The sequence below is a fragment of the Littorina saxatilis genome, linkage group LG5, assembly GCF_037325665.1.
Source record: "Littorina saxatilis isolate snail1 linkage group LG5, US_GU_Lsax_2.0, whole genome shotgun sequence".
Lineage (NCBI taxonomy): Eukaryota > Metazoa > Mollusca > Gastropoda > Littorinimorpha > Littorinidae > Littorina > Littorina saxatilis.
In genome coordinates this window covers 21986153-22006488 of record NC_090249.1, presented here as the reverse complement: position 1 = coordinate 22006488, position 20336 = coordinate 21986153, and the positions used below count along the sequence as shown (strand labels likewise).

Here is a 20336-nt window from a genome sequence, read left to right as displayed (position 1 = left end):
GAGGCAGACGCAACACTGCCGGAAAAAAACTGAGAGAGACAGAATCAACCACACATCCAAACAGCAGCAGTTACTGTAACTGTTTTTTATTGAAGTATCGCGGATGATCTCAAATCAGCGTTTCAGAAAGTTATAAAAAAAATAATGAACAGACCCGGATGGAGTGCCGTTCATGCAAAATAAAGACCATGGCGCGCATTTTTCCATAAGTACAAAAACTACAACATCCCAAATTGGCGTTAAAAGCAAGTAAATTGGTGAATTACAACGATATGGACACAAACTTACAATTTCTTTCAAGATACAGTCCTTCCCGTGTGAACCGCTTGTGTAAACCACAACAGATCTATCTGGGCTTTTACATGGGATTAGAGCATGGTTCCCCTCGGACACAAACCAACATACTACAGCCTCGCTGCTTCCTGTGCGGAGAGAGAAATCAATTCCGCAGATTGACATGACAATTTCACCCAGGAAATCGCAGTCTGCAGAGAAAACAATCAAGCCTTTGCCATGTCACAATGTCCAAGAAGAGCGGATGGTCTTAATCAAGGTATATTCCTGCATGGATCAATGATGCTTTACAAAGTGGTCTACGCGAGATGAAAGGTAGCTTTTAATGGTGATGAAGCAGACACGACACATATATCCTTTGACACATGGCAATAGTGACTGCTACAACGAAGCAGTGAAACTTACATACTATTTACATTACAAGAATTACGAAAGTTGAGGGAACTATATTATAAGAGTAAACGATAGGATAGAAACGACCGTTGTAAAAAAAATAGTAGTTATAAGTAAAGAACGAACAAATAAACAAAGATTAATGCAGGAAATGATGGATATGTGTTTGTGAATTTATTTACCGCGACTGCAGCAGTAGCATAGCACTGCGCAAGGCATACATCTTCAAGCACTACGAATAGAATGAAATTCAGGCAGATAGCAGGGGAACTTTTGCCTTATCCATAATTTCCAGTGAGTATATGAACTGTTCCAGGTAGGAAAAAAACGAAAAACGAACACTCGTGATAGAATCATGCATTTGTAACATTACATACACATCTTATAATCTACAGAAATATTTCTTTTAATTACATTTGTACCCTGTTTCCTAGAGCTACTACTTCCTACGGCCACAAAAGTTTTCTTTAAACTGTGTTACTTTAGTTACTGAAGTGATTCTGCTGTAAGTAATGTAAACCGATGTGTTGAACATCTGTTTCAACACACACGTCGATAACAAAAGGTATATAAAAAAAAGTTAGATAGAAATAAAATCACATCAAAATCATTTACACGGCGTGTCTGTATCCACAGTCTCAGCTCGGTTCTATGTCCGGGAAAATTGACCTGCAAAAGAAAAAAGATATATTTATGGACTGGATCCCATAGTGTAGTTCTTCCAAAGGAATGTCTCATTTATATCCCAGGTATTCTGCTATATTTTGTCTACAGTCTGAACACCCCTTTTTTTATATATATATATTTATATAACATACGAAGAAACACTTCTAGGAACTTCCAAAAGACGGGAAACAACTCTTTTGCAGTTATGCTGTGCTCACTAATTTCCAACAAAATGAAGAGTAAAACAATAAAACAAGCAATTACTCACGATTCACAGAATGGCGGCTTGAATCCGTTGAAACACTGGCATCTGTTGGGATGTAAGCATCGTCCACCGTTTTGACAGGGTCTGTCGCATCGAGCTATGATGGACAGAAAAATGTACACATTATTTCTCAGCTTTAATATCAGCTACAACAAAACTGCATAGTTAAACGAAATTGTAACAGATGTGGACATCGTTGGAATCAAAAGGCTGTAAGTATTGGAAGGGACGATTTGCAGTGTCAAAAAGGTCAAAGAAAGCACATGCGAAGGAAGGTCATAGCTAATATCATCAATTGCAATGTGACATGTTAATTAACAGGCATTGCCTTGATCTGTAGTAGCTCAGGGGATATAGCGTGTGTGTGTGTGTGTGTGTGTGTGTGTGTGTGTGCGTGTGTGTGTGTGTGTCACTGTGTGTGTGTGTGTGTGTGCGTGTCTGTGTGCGTGCGTGCGTGCGTACGTGCGTGTGTGTTTGTGGGTGTGCGTACGTGCAAGCGCACGTTTGTGTGCCTATCTCTGTCGGTCAATCTGTCTGTCTGTCTTTCTATATACTGTATACGAGGTTTTCCATTGTCAACACATAGTTGTAGTGACCTTCATGGCAGCGAGATCCGAAGTAGCCCTGTGGACACCTACAGTTGTAGGGACCCTGGCAGACCCCTCCGTTCAGACAAGGCAGGATACAGATGGCTGCAATGTACGGTATAGATGTGAGATATTTTCAATATACTGACTGTCAGCAAACGATAACAGACATGTCGAGACAATTGATATCAAAACAGAGTGAGCCGGCAGCCGAATGATGACATTATTTTCAAGACATGCCTCTGTCCCGGTTGGTCAAAGTAGTCACATGATGCACTAAAATGGTTATACACAGTACTGATGTTGCTTCATGAAGGCCACGTTTTCTTTTTTTAGCCTTATATTGTAAGCCTTTCATTGATCACGCAATGACATTTCAAAATGCACGCAAGCCCAAAATTGGAACGTCAAAAGTAAAAAAGTTTTAACAAAATGAGGAAAAGATACTAACGGGTCTGACACTGCAATCCCGTATAGCCCGGTCGACACTTGCACGTGTTCAACATGACACACATCCCTCCATTCTCACAGGGCCGCTTGCACTGCGCTGTCAACCACAACACAGCAACACACAAAATAAACACGTTGAACAAGTATGCGGTACAGAGCCACTGAAATAACGAACATTGAAACAAACTGGTAGTATCGCAACAGAAATAAGGAATATTTTAAACAAATCGTCAGTAAAGAGCAACAGAAAATGCACGCATGCAGAGACAGAATAGGCTAACGCATTATTAACGATGAGGAAGGTAAATAGTTTTTGTGTGGTCTTTTTACTGAATAAAACTAGCTCTACTGCTATACATCAAAACAAACAACACAAAAACTGTTTAACTATGCAAACTAAGTCAGTAACGTTACTTTTACAATACAGTTCTACTCCAGACCGTAAGACAAAAGCGGCTATGTAGTACAGTATGATTGGACGGTGCGCAATCTATATGTCATCTCTAGACTCATACTCAAAAATCAACATTTTACTGTCCTCATTCAAACAAGGAAAATTGCCTCGTAATGTCAGGCGGTTGAACACACAAAATAAATAACACTGACTAGCAATTAAAAATCGCAGAAAAAAATGATACTGGTCGTCAAACACGTACATAAACCTTGCACCCTACCGTCTCCTGCAGGTTATTTTTCGTGTGTTAAGAAATAGGATTAAAGCTCTAAGTTCACCATACTACACGTGGAAAATAGAATATAAACATTGTCTTACCTGTACACTCTGCCACCCCGTCCCACTCCCCTGTCTCAGTACAGGTGAGGGTCGGAGGGTTGCGGGAGGCGGAGAGACCACGCCGACACATGTACATGACTCTGTCACCATACAGGTAGGAACGTCCCAACACTTTCACTTGGAGACGGTTAGAGACGGGAGGAGGTCCGCAGGATTGTCCTGAAGATTCAGAAACAAAGTTAAGTGAAATGTTAACCGGACACTGGATAAGATCATGCTGGTCAATGTCAATGTAGTGCCTGAGGCATAGCCACGCTTTATTAACCCAAAGCCAGCACCCTCCTTTTGTAACATTCATCAAGACCTGTCCCCACCGCTATCCCCAGTCTATATCCACATCTCTCACTGGAGTTATGACAAGGGCCTGTGCTTTGCGTCATACCTTGCCCGAAGGTGAAATGTTGCGCATTTGTTTGCAACATGTGGGCATAAACTGGCAAAAGTCGATACAATTCAGATTACCTTGCAGTTTAAAACTCAAACAGCGTGATACGAATTTCACAGCTATACTGAACTAACAACGACAAACTGTACCCAGTAATAAGTTCTGATTGATGATACTGTCTTTGTCATGTACACACGCCCATTGTAAGCCGCTGCAGGTTATCTGCGGGCGAAAATCGTTAAAAAAAAAAGGGACACTGTAGTAAACTGCAATAACCCATCTAAAATACTTTTGCACTATGACCAAATCAATTTTGTGAAGTGCAACTTACTAACGCATGACCCAGAGGGTGCTGTCCAGGTCCTGTCCTCCTGGCACAGTGACGTCACATCCCCTTCCGGTCGGTAACCAGGGCGACAAGAGAGAGCAAGTGTATCTCCAGGGAAGTGAGTACCAGGGGGGACCACCGCGTGCTCAGTGTCCACCGTGTCGTCACACAAGGCGTTGGCGTCTGCAAAGCAATGTGAAAGCGTGGACATCTAAAAGTACGTTGATCTTGATTGAATAGTCAAATGTACCAATCGTCTCTTTGAATGACTAATGTTGAAGGGGCATGAACAAAACTCTTCCCTTTCTGGCTTCCCCCTGCTTTTTGATTTGTTTTATTACCGTCAATGATTATAAATTAAAATGCTTAGGAGCTGTAGCAACTGAATGCACGCGAAGGCGAATAAAGGCAACCGCTTGATCTTTGCAAAAATTGATTTGTCCTACTCCTACTTTGGAGAATCCATTCCAAGGGTTTTCTTAGGTCGCGGTTTCGTTCAATCCTGTGCTGTTTCCTGTGTTGCTTTACAAAAAATAAAAGTAAGAGTACTCTAACTGTGTAGCTTGAACCTTTATTTCCAGCACCTTGAAAGACTTTTAAATACAACACTTTTAAACAAGATCACAACGATCAACTCAGTTTCAAACACTGGCAACCGAACTTCAACTGAAATGCTTTATTCGCTGGTTGTGCTATTTTACACTGACATTAATTTCAGAAAAGAGCATAGCTTACCTCTGACCAGCTCACAAGATGGCGGCACAGAACTCCACCTGCCGTCAGACTGACACGTGATCACGTTATCACCGACCAATGAGAATCCGTCCTGACACAGGATCTGCAAACTGCCCCCTACTTCCGTTCCACTCTCCTCTACGCTGGTAAAAAAGTAACCGTTTTCCGGAGGCGGGACCGACGGGCACAGGATTCCTTGCAGACAATGCAGTGCATATCAATAAGAGCAAAATCCCTGTTACCAAGTTTAAGGTGTTCAAGCTTATATAAAGTACATCGCTAGCTACAGATGGAATATAACGAAAACCATTGACATGGGATTTAGTTTTGTTATATAGCAAAACATCATGAAGACATTCTTAAGTTACACCAATTTGTATAGAACATCATTTAATATGTCATCGCTGATAATTATGTAGACGCTTTTCTAAAGTGGGAATATTTTCACAGCGTGTGTTCTAAGCAGTAATCTAGGGAGAGGACATCTTAATCTACCAAACTAAACCAAACCTAATACAAAGTTTGTGATACCAATCAAAGAGCAGCAACAACAAAATCTCTTACTGTCACATCTTCCAGGCGCAGGGCTCCAGCGACCGTCAGACATGCATGTGATCGTCTCTGATCCAACAGCGCGCGTGCCTTCAAGGCAGGTCAAGGTCACAGTGCTGTTGAAGGTGAACTCTGACCCCTCAATCTGCATATTGGTCTCAGGTCGTCTGCAGTCAAGAGGAACACACTCGGGAGTATGCAACCCGTTTCTCACCCACAGCCCTGCCTCTGAACACTCGATATCGGCATCTCCTGCCAGTTCGTACCCAGGCAAGCACTCGTAGGACACACGGGTGCCGAACGTTGTGTTGATCCCCTCCATCGCCGCCATGTTGGCGATTCCAGGAGGTTGGAAGCAGTCCAAGGGCTCGCAATGCACGGTATCCGTCCCTGCCCATGTCCCACTGACGTCACAGACAACCTCCATTCGACTGTCGCCGCCGGGGAGACGATACCCTCGCATGCATGTTACAACGGCAACGCTGCCCGCCGTGGTTCCAGTAGTGGTTACAGAAGCAAAGTACGGCACCGGGGGCTGGCCACAGTCTATGTGAACGCAGCGCGGTGCATCCGAGCTCCAAGCTCCGCCCCTTTGACAAGACAAACGTCCATCATGGTCTCCTTCGAAAGTAAAGCCCTCGTCACACTGGTACTGAACCCACCCTCCTGCCGGCATAGACCCCGCCCCTCGGTCACCTCGACCGACGAGACTGGCGTGTTCGATTGGGGGCGGGGCGTCACAAACGACATCAATGCACTGCGGGTAAATTCCAGCCCAAGAGCCGTCGTTGTCGCAGATCAAAGTCGCACCTCCTTCTACTTCATATCCAAGCTCGCACGTGTAAGACATTGTGTCGCCGGCGTTATAGGTGCTTGCGCGAGGTGGGAGGGCGTGGCTTATTGTGGGCGGGGTTCCGCAAGTGACTGGCACACAAACGGGAGCAGCGTTTGTCCAATAGCCGTTCTCGAGGCATGTCGAGAACGAAGATCCACCAATCCGATAGCCTGGGAGACATCTGAAGTCTACGGTCTGCCCTGGTAGGAACACTGTCGGTGATGGCACATTTTCTGCCTTTCCTGTATTTTCAAAAAAACACAGATTGAAATTTACAGTGCACACACACACACACACACACACACACACACGCACGCACGCACGCACACACACACACACACACACACAATCTGCACACACACACACACACGTACACACACACCAACACTCAACTCTTACACACACACAAATACACACACACACACACATACACAATCCCCACACACACACACACACACACACACGTCCACACACACCAACACTCAACTCTTACACACTCTCACACACACACACACACATGTCCACACAAACCAACACTCAACTCTTACACACACACAAATATACACACACACACACACACACACACACACACACACACACACAATCCGCACACACACACACATGTCCACACACACCAACACTCAACTCTTACACACACACACACACACACACACACACACACACACACACACACACACACACACACACACACTCCGCTCACCTTGTAGAACAGCCTCTCCGTGTTGAATCACGGGTGCAGAACACTGAATCTGCTCACACGCAGGTACACTCCAGTCCCAGTTGCCGTTCGCCATACATGTCAGAGTCTCTTCGCCTATCAGACGATATCCTGAGTCACACGTGACCCCGATCTCCCCTCCGAAGGTGACGTCATTTCCGGAAAGCTGACCGTGCTCGGGGGCCGGGAACGGCAGGCAAGTGACGGGCGGGCAAGCAGGGAGGGGCTCGGACCATGTGCCGTCTTCCTGGCAAATGACGGAGCTCGCCCCCGTCATCACGTGCCCCCGGTTGCACATGTACATCACCAGAGAGCCGTAGAAAAACGCATCGGAAGGGGAGTTTGCGTCATGCGTGGCGTTCAGGACGTCAGGAGGGAACTCGCAGGTGATTTCGTCACAATACGGCTCTGCGCCAGACCAAACTCCAGTTTCCATGCACGTGCGCTCCGCTGCACCGATCAGAGCGAATCCCAGCTCACATTCGTAGGCGATTGAAGCGTTGTATGTGAACTCCTCGCCGATGATGGTTGCAAACTGCACAGGGCGAGGCGTTCCGCATGACATACGCTCGCACACGGGATCTGCCCCACTCCACGCTCTATTGGCCATACATCTTCGAACTCTGTCCCCTCTCAGCCTAAAGCCTGGGTTGCACGAGTAGGACACAGCGCTTTGGAACTGAAACTCAATACCGTTGTAAATCCCGTTGTCTAAAGGCGGTGGTGGCGGGCAGAGGATAGGTATACAGACAGGGGCCACTCCCTCCCACTGCCCGGTCTCCAGGCAACGCCTCTGAGGAATACCAGCAAGTTCGTAGCCTGGCACGCAGCTGTAGATTAGCGTGTCGTTGATAATCTGCACCGCGCCATGAGTAGGAGTTTCCGGGGAAGGACACTGGATTTTAGCGCAAGAAGGAGGCGAAGGAGCAAAAATACCATCAGCAGTGCATGTCAGTCGACCGCTGCCTACGAGTTCGTAGCCTGCGTCGCACTGGTACTCCACCTGGTCTTCGTAGATGAAGATGAGATTGTTTTCTACCAGAGCCCCGTGCTGGATAGTTTCTGGAGGACCTCCACAGGTGACGAGAAGACACTCCCTAAACTCCAAATCCCACTCTCCGCTCTCCAAACATCTTGCAACTTCTGCTCCGGTGAGACGATAGCCGATGTTGCACTCGTAGGTCGCAGTGCTGTTGTACTCGTAGCCCTCCACAGTCACCGTGCCTTGGAAGATGGGCTCCGGCTCGCCACACGTTATCATTTCACACTGGGGGATCTCAGAGCTCCAATAGCCTTCAGCTAAGCACGTCGTGGTGATGTTGCCGACAAGACGAAATCCTTCGTTGCAGCTGAAGTGAATCACCTCACTGTAGGAAAAGTCCCTGCCCGACACAGCGCCGTTGTACAGATCGTTGGGCAAAATATCTGGACACTTGACAAGTTCGCAGACTAAAATTGATTCTGACCACGTCCCGTTCTTTTGGCACGAAGCTTCAGCGCTTCCCTGAGGTCTGTATCCCGTATCGCAGACGTAAGACATTTCTGCAGGAAAGAGAGTTCCATTCTCCAAGTCCAACCTGGCATTTTCGACCATAGACGGAATGCCACAGTTGACAGGGGAACACTCAGGCGGCTCAGTGTCCCACGTTCCGTCCGCCTGGCAGCGAACACTCAAAGCTCCTAACAGCTCGTATCCAGGGTCGCACAGGAACAACACTCCGTCACCATAGCGACGACCTTTACCAATAGGCCTTCCGAACTGGGTGGGAGGCAGAGGGGGGCAGTTGACTCTCTCACAGATAGGCGCGTCCCCTGACCACATGAGGTTGGGCAGGCAGTCAAGCACTGTGCGTCCGACAGGCTGGAAACCCTCGTAACAACTGTACGTGATTCTGCGACCCATGCGGTAGTCCTCGCCAATGATCGTTCCGTGCTCTACAGGAGGGGGTCTCGGACACACTAAGGACACGCAGGTCGGTTCGTCTGCAGACCATTCTCCTGACGCTGTGCACTCTCTGTAGGATTCACCGCGAACGACGAAACCCGGGTTGCACGCGTATCTGACCTGACCCCCGAACGTGTTGGACAGAGCCACCACGGCGCCGTTTTCTAACGATGGATTGACGTCAGGGCACGATACAGGTTCACAGCGAGGCTTCTCCCCTTCCCACAATCCGTCAGCCTTACATCTTCTGCTGGCCACGCCCACACGGACATGGCCTTCATCGCATTCGTAAGTCACTTCAGATCCGAAAGTGCGACTCTGTATAACGACTTGTCCATTGAGAATATCGCCGGGTTGGGGGCAAGAGACTATCTCACACACAGGGCCTTCACCTGCCCATTCTCCGCTCTCCAGGCACTCACGCTGACTGGAGCCGACTAGCGTGTACCCTTCGTGGCAGGAGTATGTAACGCTGCTACCATAGGTGAACTCAGTCAAGACCACGACTCCGTTCAGTATATCGCCCGGGGGAGGACAGGACACAATCTGACACGACGGAGCTCCCACATCCCACTCCCCGTTCTCTATGCATTGACGTTGGCTGAAGCCGATCAGTGTGTAGCCCCTGTCGCAAACATACTCAATACTGCTACCGTAGGTGAAATCCGTTCCAATCACAGCTCCGTTTAGAATGTTCTCCGGTTGTGGACATGACACTAACTGGCATACAGGGGCCTCGTCAGCCCACTCCCCGTCTGCAGAACATTCTCGCTGACTGACGCCAAGCAAGGTGTAACCGGTGTTGCATTCGTACTGAATCCTGTTATTGAAAGTGAAATCTCTTCCGATGACTTGCCCGTTCGGAATCACTTCAGGTCGAGGGCAATGCACAATCTCACAAACCGGAGCCCGTCCCTCCCACTGTCCAGTTTCGGTACAGCCCCGCTGACTGGTGCCTACCAAAGTGTAGCCAGTAATGCACTCATACCTGATGCTGCTACCGAATGTGAGCTCAGTTCCAATTATCATACCGTCTAGGATTTCTTCTGGTTGTGGGCAAGATATTATCTCACACACTGGAGCGTCACCCTCCCATTCTCCAGTTTCGGTACAGCCCCTTTGACTGGCGCCCACCACAGTGTAGCCAGTGTTGCACTCATACCTGATGCTGCTACCGAATGTGAGCTCCGTTCCAATTATCATACCGTCTAGGATTTCTTCTGGTTGTGGGCAAGACATGATCTCACAAACCGGAGCACGTCCCTCCCACTGTCCAGTTTCGATACAGCCCCTCTGACTGGCGCCCACTACAGTGTATCCAGTATTGCACTCATACCGAATGCTGCTACCGAAGGTGAGCTCCGTTCCAATTATCATACCGTCTAGGATTTCTTCTGGTTGTGGGCAAGATATTATCTCACAGACTGGAGCGTCACCCTCCCATTCTCCCCTGGCAGTACACAGCCGCTGACTGGCACCGACAAGAGAGTAGCCTGTATTGCACACATACTGCACATCGCTGCCATAGTTTCCAAAGTTCTCTTTGAAAATGACTACGCCATTCTCCAGCCGGACAGTAGAAATATCTGGGCATGTGATCTGAACGCACAGCGGGGATCCGGGCTCCCACAACCCTTGGTCACTACACAGCGAAGTGTTGGACCCTTCCAGTCTAAACCCTTGGTTGCAGGCGAACACTAGCGTCGTTTCGTCGACCTGGCGGGAGAGTCCATTCTCTAAGGGGAGGGGTGGCGGGCAGACGACCTTGACACAGACGGGGTCTTCACCGCTCCACGATCCATCAGCCAAGCACGTGCGATCCGCTGAGCCTTCCAGGCGATGACGCGAGCGACAGGTGAAGGTCACCACAGTACCGAACTCACGCCGGAAGGTTGACGGCGATCCGTTGACGATACGGGCTCGAGGACATTCCACAGCGATACAGCCTGGAATAGGCTGACTCCACTGTCCATCAGCTTGGCACACTCGCCGCGCCTCGCCCTCCATTCTGTACCCTTCATCACACACGTAGCTGATGGTGCTGTTGAAGGTATAGCTGGTCCCCAGCATCCTCCCGTTGGAGATAATCTCACCCGGCTTTGTACACTCCACGGGTCGACAGGTGGGAGCCTCACCGCTCAGCTCACCTGTGGCTCTGCAAGTACGCACCTGGTCGCCCACCAAGACGTAGCCCAGGTCACAGGAGTACGTGGCTCTGCTGCCCACCACGAGGATGGAGCGTGCGACGGTGACGTCACCATGGAGGGGCGGGGAGGGAGGGGGGCAGGAGACGGGGACGCAGGAGGGGGCGGTGTCACTGAGGGTGAGGTCTGCCTGACAACGGCGAACCTCGCTGCCTTGCAGTCTGTAGCCCAGGTCGCAGGTGTAGCGAACGATGGAGCCAACCTGTGTATACAGAACCGATTCTATTGGCAACACCTCTTATGTATAAGTTCTCTTGTAACGAAAGTGACGAGGAGATAAAATCGATACGACCTTGCACAACTTCTCTTGTTATGAGACAATGGAAATAAGAGTGAGTGCGTGAGCGAGTGAGTGAGTGAGTGAGTTGGTATGAGTAAGTGATAGAACGATAGTTGAGAATATTATCTTTAATAAGAACAACACTTAGTCACTTTTAAAAAGACCAAGCACACCAGTTGGTTACCCGCAATGTAAATATTTATTCTGTCACTTAGTTAAGATTTAAATTTAAATTTAAAAACACGACATTGTCTTCGTTCGTTTGACAAAAAGTCGCACTTCTAAGAGAACGAACCTTGAGGTCCTTGTAGTCATACTGGCCGTTGAGGATGGGGGGCGGGGGCTGACAGACGATGGGGACACAGACAGGCTCCTCCCCTCCCCACGCCCCATCAGCCTCGCACGTGCGAATCGTCTCCCCCTCCAGCCTGTAGCCAGGCTCACACGTGTACTCCACCTGAAAAGTGGAACGAACATTTGCGGTGTTTTTTTTTGGTTTTTTAAAATTTACCTGAAACATACACAGGTTAGTATAAATAAACAAAACGCAGAGAGGTGCATACACACCAGCACTGACATTAAAACAATGTTAATATGTTAAGCACTCCTGCGAACTTAGAAAAATAATCTTTAGCGTATCATCAACTCTAAAAGGAAAATTTCCTGTGAGGACGTTAAGGACCCCCTAGTTTGTTAGAAAAATACTGCGCATTGAAATATCAAGACTGGCTCCCGAACTGCCGATTGAATACCCTGAGCATTTATGAATATGGATGTAACGATTGTGTTTTTAGTATGGTTTCCCTGATAACTGCCTTCAACCCCCCTTACGGGACAAAACTACAGCGAACAAATAAGTTAGCTGGGGGTGGGGGGGGGGGAGATAAGTAACTATCTGCTCCAAAACACTTGTGAACTCTACGCTCTCATGTGCATATTTTACGAACATCTGTCCAGGCGATGAGTCAGGAAGAACCGTAGGTACCGGAAGCTACAACCAGATCAACTAGCCGCGTAGATGCACCCCCGACTTGTTCGTTCGCTCTACTAACCTTGCTAGTGTAGATGGACCCACGACTTTGTTGGCTTGCTCTATTAACCTTGCTAGTGTAGATGGACCCACGACTTTGTTTGTTTGCTCTACTAACCTTGCCAGTGTAGATGGACCCACGACTTTGTTTGTTTGCTCTACTAACCTTGCCAGTGTAGATGGACCCACGACTTTGTTGGCTTGCTCTACTAACCTTGCCAGTGTGGATGGACCCACGACTTTGTTTGTTCGCTCTACTAACCTTGCTAGTGTAGATGAGCCCCTGAGCCACGGCAGTGCCGTACTGAGGCTGAGCAGGGTCGGGGCACGTGACGGGCAGACAGACGGGCACCTCGTTGGACCAGTAGCCGTTGCTCTGACACGTCATCGCGTTCATCCCATCCATGTAGTAGCCCTGCTGGCATTCGTATTCCACGCGCGCCCCGAAGGTGAAGGACGAAGGGCCTTTCCAGCTGCCGTGCTCCAGGTCTGGCACGGCCTCGCAGGCCACTGGTGTACAGGTGGGCTCTGACAGCGACCAGCTGCCTTCTTCTGTGCACGTGCGTCGCGCATCGCCTGCTTGTTCACACAGAAATGATTACTCTTAAAAGAGGGTTTAATAAGTGACACACTTTCACGAATCAGTTGAATGCAACAAGGCCGCAATTCTTCTGTTCTGTTCACATACTCCTCAGTTCCCTCACCTGCAAGGATGAGGTCTTAAGAAATGTCTTTTCGTAATATACCACTTTGCTTCTTCTTAATTTGTTCACATACAATTATTATTCTTTTTGTATAAAAAGCCAACACACGAACATTTGATTTGCCTCTCAAAAGCGAAGCCAGTTTGGACTCGGAATTGACTGACATAACCTGGACGACTTCCGACATCAATGTACGTCACTGAGTCGACGCCGTACGTTCAGCATGAATAAAGAATACAGATAATTCAGAAAACGATCACATCTTCATGTATACCCACCTTCAAGTATGTAGCCCTCATCACACTCGTAAATGGCGTCCGACGGATAGGTGGTGATGAGCGCAAGCACCACCCCGTTGGCGGGATCAGCCAATGGGCCGCAGTCCACGGGTTGACAGACAGGATCAGGCCCCTCCCACATTCCCATCTCGTTGCAACGTCTTCTCATGGTGCCCACTAGCTTGTAGCCTGGCAGACAGCTACAGGTGATGACGGCGTTGTAGTAATAGTCCGTTCCTGTTGGTTAGAGCGAAACAGAAATTACTTTTTTTTTTAAACTGAGATCAAATCAATTGAATTCAAAAATAGTACATACATTATCAACGGAGTCACACGTAAGTAAAAACCAAGAATGTGAACCAATCAAGTTTGTGCAAGGGAGAAAAATAAACCCACAAAAACGTGTCCGTCTTCAAGACACTAGGGGATATGTCCGCCGAGATTACTGAAAGAGGCTTTTGCAACAGTTTCTGAGCACCTTATCCTGAAGTCAGGAGGGTAGCCGCAATCAACAGGCTCACAAGAAGTGTAAGGATGTCAAAGACAGAGCAAGCTGTCTTACGTCTGCTTTAAAGGTATCTTTGCTGAGGCTATGCTGAACCTGGCCTTTGCAGGGCTGACAATAGACGTTGTTCGGAAATAACTTCGTCGGGTTTGCATGGTTGTGAAAGAGTGAATACCCTTGCTTTTCTTCTGACAAATAATTTTGCACGTGCTCATGTCCGCGTGTTTCCGACACATACTCTGCTGGTGATTGGCCCCTCCAATGTTCAGGGCCGTAGCAGCCCTACCGGCCACTCCGGCCATGGCCGGACCAGTTTTTTGTTAAAAAAAAAAATCGTCTTCATAAGCTTCAGCGCTGTGTTAGGAGGAAGGAGGGGTCGTGACTTAGATCGCACAATGACAGCGTTAAGCGAGAAATTGTCACTAATTGACATTCACAAGTGAAGACTATAGATCTAAATCTAAAGTAAAACTAAAAGGCAAACTGCGTATGCACCGACTGAGACGCATTACTGATCCACTGAGCCATCGCGTTTTGCACTGAAGAGACATCTGAGTTATCTACCTTAGTTCACGTTTTTCGTTTCCCGGGAAAAGTACCTTTTTATTTTTTTTATGGCCGGACCACTTTTAGGAGCTGTGCTACGGCACTGATGTTTGTCCGAGTAAAAAGCAAGCTAGGGCATTCATTTTTCACAACCACACGGAATTCGTCTATTCAGTCGCACGTTACCTTGAATCTCTCCATTGTCCAGGTCAGCAGGAGGCCCGCAGTCCACAGGCTGACACGTGGGGGGCTCTGGGTCCCACTCCCCCTCCTCGAGGCATTGGATGGAATCGTCATCGGCCTGGATCTGGTAACCAGGGTAACACTCGTAAATCACTCTGGACAGAAAGGTGCGATCCTCTCCGTCCATGCTGGCGTGAGCGACAAGAGGGGGTTCCCCGCACTCCACCAGGGCGCATTCAGGTTCCGGGGATTCCCAATCCCCTGTGGGAAGACAGGATATTGCTCCCGTGGGGTTCGATCCTTGCGTGTTGAGCGTGTAGCCAAAATCACACATGTACCTGGGGAGACAGAGTTGTGAAAGACAATGGACAAATGCATAGCATTCACGAAACTCGTGAAGCAGGTTTCAGAAACCACTCATTGATATATTCTCTGCATGGGCATTCTCTGCATCCGACTGTCTGGTGTACTTGCTAGGGCGCTCTGCATGGGCATCCTCTCACATTCCTTTTTTTGGTGGTAGTGCAAGGTGGTGTGTGTGTTTGTGTGTGTGTGTGTGTGTGTGTGTGTGTTGATTTTTTCAAATAGAGTGAATGCGATTTCATTTTTTTTGTCCATTTTCTGTATGAACTTGTTCTTGAATTTTTATTGCGATTTTGCTGATTTGTGTCCGTTTTGCTGTTTTTTCATCCTTTTTGCTGTTCTCATTTTGCTGGATTTTTCTTTTTTTTTTTTACTGTTAAAGAAATCTGCTTGGCTGTTCAATTCATCTATTCTGCTGTTGAATTCATCCAATTTGCTGCTTCACATTCGCTGCTCACTCCTTCCTATTTGCTGCTGAAACCATCTATTTGCTGGTAAACAAATTTTATGCGTAGATTCTACTTTGCCATCGTAACACTGTCAGATTCCGACAACATACTAAAATTTTCAAAATCATTATTATACCAGTCAAAATCGTAGCCATCATGTCGCAAACAGCTCTGCTTTATAGAGCAGGGTTAACTGGGACAAAATGAGAGGTCACTAACTTGTATTATTTCTATAACCACGTTTGCTATTGTGTAGTGATGTTCCAGGCGACTGTCCCAAAGTCAGAAATGCTTCTCGTGTTAAAAAGTATTTTGTATCTTTTTGTTTCTCGCTTTCACGCGCATCCACAATGGTTCTGCTTTCGTCAAGTGAACCAAGGATACTGTCCTTTTATCGTGACCTCTCACCTAACAATCTCCCCAACATTGTACTCCTCATTGAGTGTGTCCGGCTCGCCGAAGGGGATTTGGGGAGGGGCGGGGCAGGTCTGGGGGTCACACGTGGGCACGCTCCGGTCCCACGTGCCGTCACTCTGACACGTGACTGAGTCGTGGAACGTCAGCATCTGGTGCCCGGGAGCGCAGTTGAACACGGCCTGGTCGCCTGGCTTGAAGGCAGACGTCTTTTGGGTCGACAGGATGGTGTTGGCGGACAGCAGGGGTAGCTGGCACGTGATTTCTGCCACATAACGTTTTTCAGTGTGGTTTTTACGCACAAAGGCTTGTCTACAATGTTGTAATCGTCCACTGGAGTGTAGGGGGAGGAATTATTGTGCGGCCAAACTTGAGATTATGGCTGGTACACTGATTTGGGCATACCGACACTAATTATACGGGCACGCTAGCGCACGCACACGTGACACGCACACGGAGAGAGAGAGCCAGAGATAGAGAGACAGCATCGGACTGGCTTGCTAACAGACAGCCTCGGACTGGCTTGCTAACAGACAGCCTCGGACTGGCTTGCTAACAGACAGCCTCGGACTGGCTTGCTAACAGACAGCCTCGGACTGGCTTGCTAACAGACAGCCTCGGACTGGCTTGCTAACAGACAGCCTCGGACTGGCTTGCTAACAGACAGCCTCGGACTGGCTTGCTAACAGACAGCCTCGGACTGGCTTGCTAACAGACAGCCTCGGACTGGCTTGCTAACAGACAGCCTCGGACTGGCTTGCTAACAGACAGACCGACAGAGACAGAGAGACTGGGTGATCCTGTAAGAGACTGGGTGATCCTGTAAGAGACTGGGTGATCCTGTAAGGGAGCAAAGTGCTCAAAAATCAGTGTTACTGGGGTAAACACCTCATTTATGTAATTAACTGTACTTGCAATTGTAAGTGCCCATACTTCACTCCCGAGTCAATTTTAAGATTATACTGCCCCAGCGAAGAGAATGAACATTGTGTGGCACATCACATTGAATCACAGTTTGCCATAAAACTAACACAGTTGATGAATCTACAGTAAATCCATTAATTCATTCAGCCATTCACCATCGACCCAAAATCAAAGACTTTGTTCATCTTACCCACACACTCAGGCCTGTCCCCCTGCCACTCTCCATACTCGTTGCAGTACAGGGTTTCCGGTCCTCTCAGCGTGTACCCGCGTTGACACTTGAAACGTACCCGGTTGTCGAAGCTGAACCGCCACCCAGCAAAGTACCCGTTTGCGATGGTACCAGGGTTTCCGCAATCCACACCTTAAAAGTCAAGAAAGAATGAAGGACAATTGATCGGGACCCTAAGACACATGCATTACCAGTGAGCGAGATGGGCAATAAGCTAGTGGTGCCTCATGACTAGTCTGGACTAATGGGGAAGGTGGCATACCTCCTCAAAGGACAAGAGATGAAAGGTCTGAACAATACTTACATATTCAAACGATGTCTGTTTGTACGTGTGTCCCGACGGCGCTGCAAGGCTGGTACCTGCGTGATCTGCATGTGTGTGTGTGGACAGAAATTGTTGGTTCCACACCAGTGCCAATAGCTTCATTCCAGAGTGAGTATGGTTGTTCCAGAGTGACAATGGTGATGCCAGAGTGGGGGTGCTAGAGTTAGAGTGGTGGTTCCGGACCGGTGCCAGAGTGAGAATGTTGGTACCAGAGTTACAGTGGTGATGCCAGAGTGAGAATGATGGTTCCATGACCGGTGCCAGAGTGAGAGTGGTGGTTCCAACTGAACCGGTGCCAGAGTGAGAATAGTGGGGAATGGTGAGAATGGTGGTGCCAGAGTGACAGTGGTGATGTCAAAGTGCGAGTGGTGGTTCCAGACCGGTGCCAGAGTGAGCATGTTGGTGCCAGAGTTACAGTGGTGATGCCAGAGTGAGAATGATGGTTCCATGACCGGTGCCAGAGTGAGAGTGGTGGTTCCAACTGAACCGGTGCCAGAGTGAGAATAGTGGGGAATGGTGAGAATGGTGGTGCCAGAGTGACAGTGGTGATGTCAAAGTTAGAGTGGTGGTTCCAAACCGGTGCCAGAGTGAGAGTGGTGAATGTAGAATGAGAGCGGTGGTGCAAGATCGGTACCAGCGCGTGAACTGTGAGAACTGATAATGGCTCAGAGAGAGAAAGGTGACTGGGTGTGCGTGGGGTGCTGGAGCGAGAGTTCTGGTGCCATAGTGACAGTGACATCGGTCGGACAGATGGTGCAAGAATGACGGTGCTACGTGTGCGTGTGTGTCTGTGTGCGTGTGCGTGTGTGAGTTTGTGTGCGTGTGTGTGTGCGTGTGTGTGAGTGAGTTCTTGTACCCAATGTGTGTGTGTGCGTGCCAGAGTGAGAGTCCCAGACCGGTTCCAAAGTGGGGTTTTCTGTCTACTTTGCTCTGTGTTCTTTCATGACGTCATATCGAGCTTTTTGTGAACGTTGTGAGTCTGGACTATGGGATTGCATTTCAGCTCGGCAACTTAAAATTAGTTAATTAGTTTGCTCATAAAAGTTGTCATTGAAATCGATTTTTCGCTAACTGATTTAATATTGATTGCATCGTAGTCTTCGTCAAATTTTGAATCTAAAGATATATACATGTGTCATGTTTACTCTTAAAATGTGATCACAATTAACGAAAATTGGTTAATTAGTACTTCGAATAAAATTAAAGAAATCGATCCAAAAATGATTTTATCTTATTCTTTATCATTTCCTGATTCCAGAAACATATAGATATAATATGTTGTATTCAAAACAAGCTCAGAAAGTTCAAAAGAATACAGAAAAGCGCGCTTTACTGCTTTCCGCAATACGCTATTGCGCTATACTGGCATTTCAATTTCACTTTGTGTTGCACGGGAAAAGTGAGCAATTTCCCTGTCGCGGGGATTGACGAAGCTGTTATGTCTTGGTGAAAAAATGCTGTGCGTTCCGTTTCATTCTGTGAGTTCGACAGAGCGACGTGTTCCGGTTGTGGATAGTCGCTATGTTTTTCAATTGCTCTGGATCGCGCACGAAGGTAGGTTGGTCAGCCAGACCCTTCTCACAATATCTAACGCATCACGTCACAGAATGGCTGAACTACCTTAAAATGTTATAGAAATTACTTCCGGGGGTCTAGACTGTCAAAAAGCGTGCGTTCTGTGACGAAAATCACAGTTTTTAAAACGTGTTTGTGTTTTTGTCGTAAATCAAGTTATGTAGACCACAGAGATTGTCATGTGGCGTCAGACCAATGCTGAAGATATGTTTTTATTGTACCAAAAGCAATCCTGTTGGGAGCGATGACAAAAAATGTTCCAGTTGAGAAAGTAGACTTTCCCAACAGGAACATGGTCTCAATCAAATAATGAAATTACGATCTAGTCTAAACCTTACTGGTTGCTTTTGGTACAATGAAAACACATCTTCAGCATTGGTCTTGCACCACATGACAATCTCTGTGGTCTATACTATTTAATTTACGACAAAAACACCAAAACATGTTTAAAACAGGCATGTTCGTCACATAAAGCAAGCTTGTTGAAAATCTAGACCCCCGGACATCATTTGCATAACATTTCAAGGTAGTCCAGCCATTCTCTGACGTGATGCGCCAGATATTGAGAGAAGGGTCTGGTTGACCGACATAACTTCGCGCGCAATCCAGAGCAAGTGAAAAATAGCGACAATCCACAACCGGAACACATCGCTCCTAACGGCTATGGTGCGGAACAGTTCCCCAACTGCGCTTCCCATGCCAAAGCAAACCTTAACTCCTTCGCCGCGCACTTGCCCCTGTCCAACCTCTACCATCCCTTCCTCCCCACCCTCTTCCACACACTGACATATAAACACACACACACACACACACACACACACACACACACACACATATACACACACACACACACACACACACACCCCACACTGGCACACACACACACACACAAAACTCACGTTGACATCTAGGAGCTGGTAACTCGTACTCCCCAGTGATGAGACACACGGTAGTTGCCGGTCCTGCCACGTTGAACCCTCGCATGCAGGAGAAGGTGATCTCTGACCCCGGGGTCAAGGACGGGTAGTCCACAGAGCCAAACTCGATGTCATCTGGTACTTGGCACTCTGTTGACATTTTATGCTGTTGTTTTTTGTTTGTTTGTTCAGTCAGTTTTTTTAATAATGGAATCCAGCTACTTAAAGTTAATTTTGACTAAAGTCGGCTGACGTCAATGGGCGAATCATTAAGTCATTTAATCAACAGGAGCTTGTGTCGGGTGCTTACCTACCACCGAGGCTATTAGAACATAATCGTACTGCTATCGCCACTGGTACATGAGACTGGAGGGGATTGAGGAGGAGGCGGGGAGGGTGTGGAGGCTAATAATTACTCTTGTCTACGTCTACAGATAATT

At 47.7% G+C, this 20336-nt stretch overlaps 1 protein-coding gene across 2 annotated transcripts in view; it reads right to left on the bottom strand.

The window, feature by feature from the left end:
* Positions 1-70: 70 nt before the first annotated feature.
* Positions 71-20336, bottom strand: part of LOC138966565 (sushi, von Willebrand factor type A, EGF and pentraxin domain-containing protein 1-like) — a 52432-nt gene continuing 32166 nt past the window's right edge. For both annotated transcript variants that reach the window (XM_070338844.1, XM_070338843.1), the window contains 16 exons: positions 19879-20046; positions 17038-17211; positions 15918-16188; positions 14701-15035; positions 13464-13700; positions 12744-13057; positions 11747-11908; positions 7005-11373; positions 5461-6525; positions 4897-5091; positions 4165-4344; positions 3428-3607; positions 2657-2752; positions 2215-2310; positions 1622-1715; positions 71-1356 (listed from right to left, as the gene is read on the bottom strand). In XM_070338844.1, the coding sequence (XP_070194945.1) occupies positions 1326-1356; positions 1622-1715; positions 2215-2310; positions 2657-2752; positions 3428-3607; positions 4165-4344; positions 4897-5091; positions 5461-6525; positions 7005-11373; positions 11747-11908; positions 12744-13057; positions 13464-13700; positions 14701-15035; positions 15918-16188; positions 17038-17211; positions 19879-20046 (7967 nt within the window). In that variant the 3' untranslated portion in view covers positions 71-1325. The remainder of the gene's footprint in view (positions 1357-1621; positions 1716-2214; positions 2311-2656; positions 2753-3427; positions 3608-4164; positions 4345-4896; positions 5092-5460; positions 6526-7004; positions 11374-11746; positions 11909-12743; positions 13058-13463; positions 13701-14700; positions 15036-15917; positions 16189-17037; positions 17212-19878; positions 20047-20336) is intronic.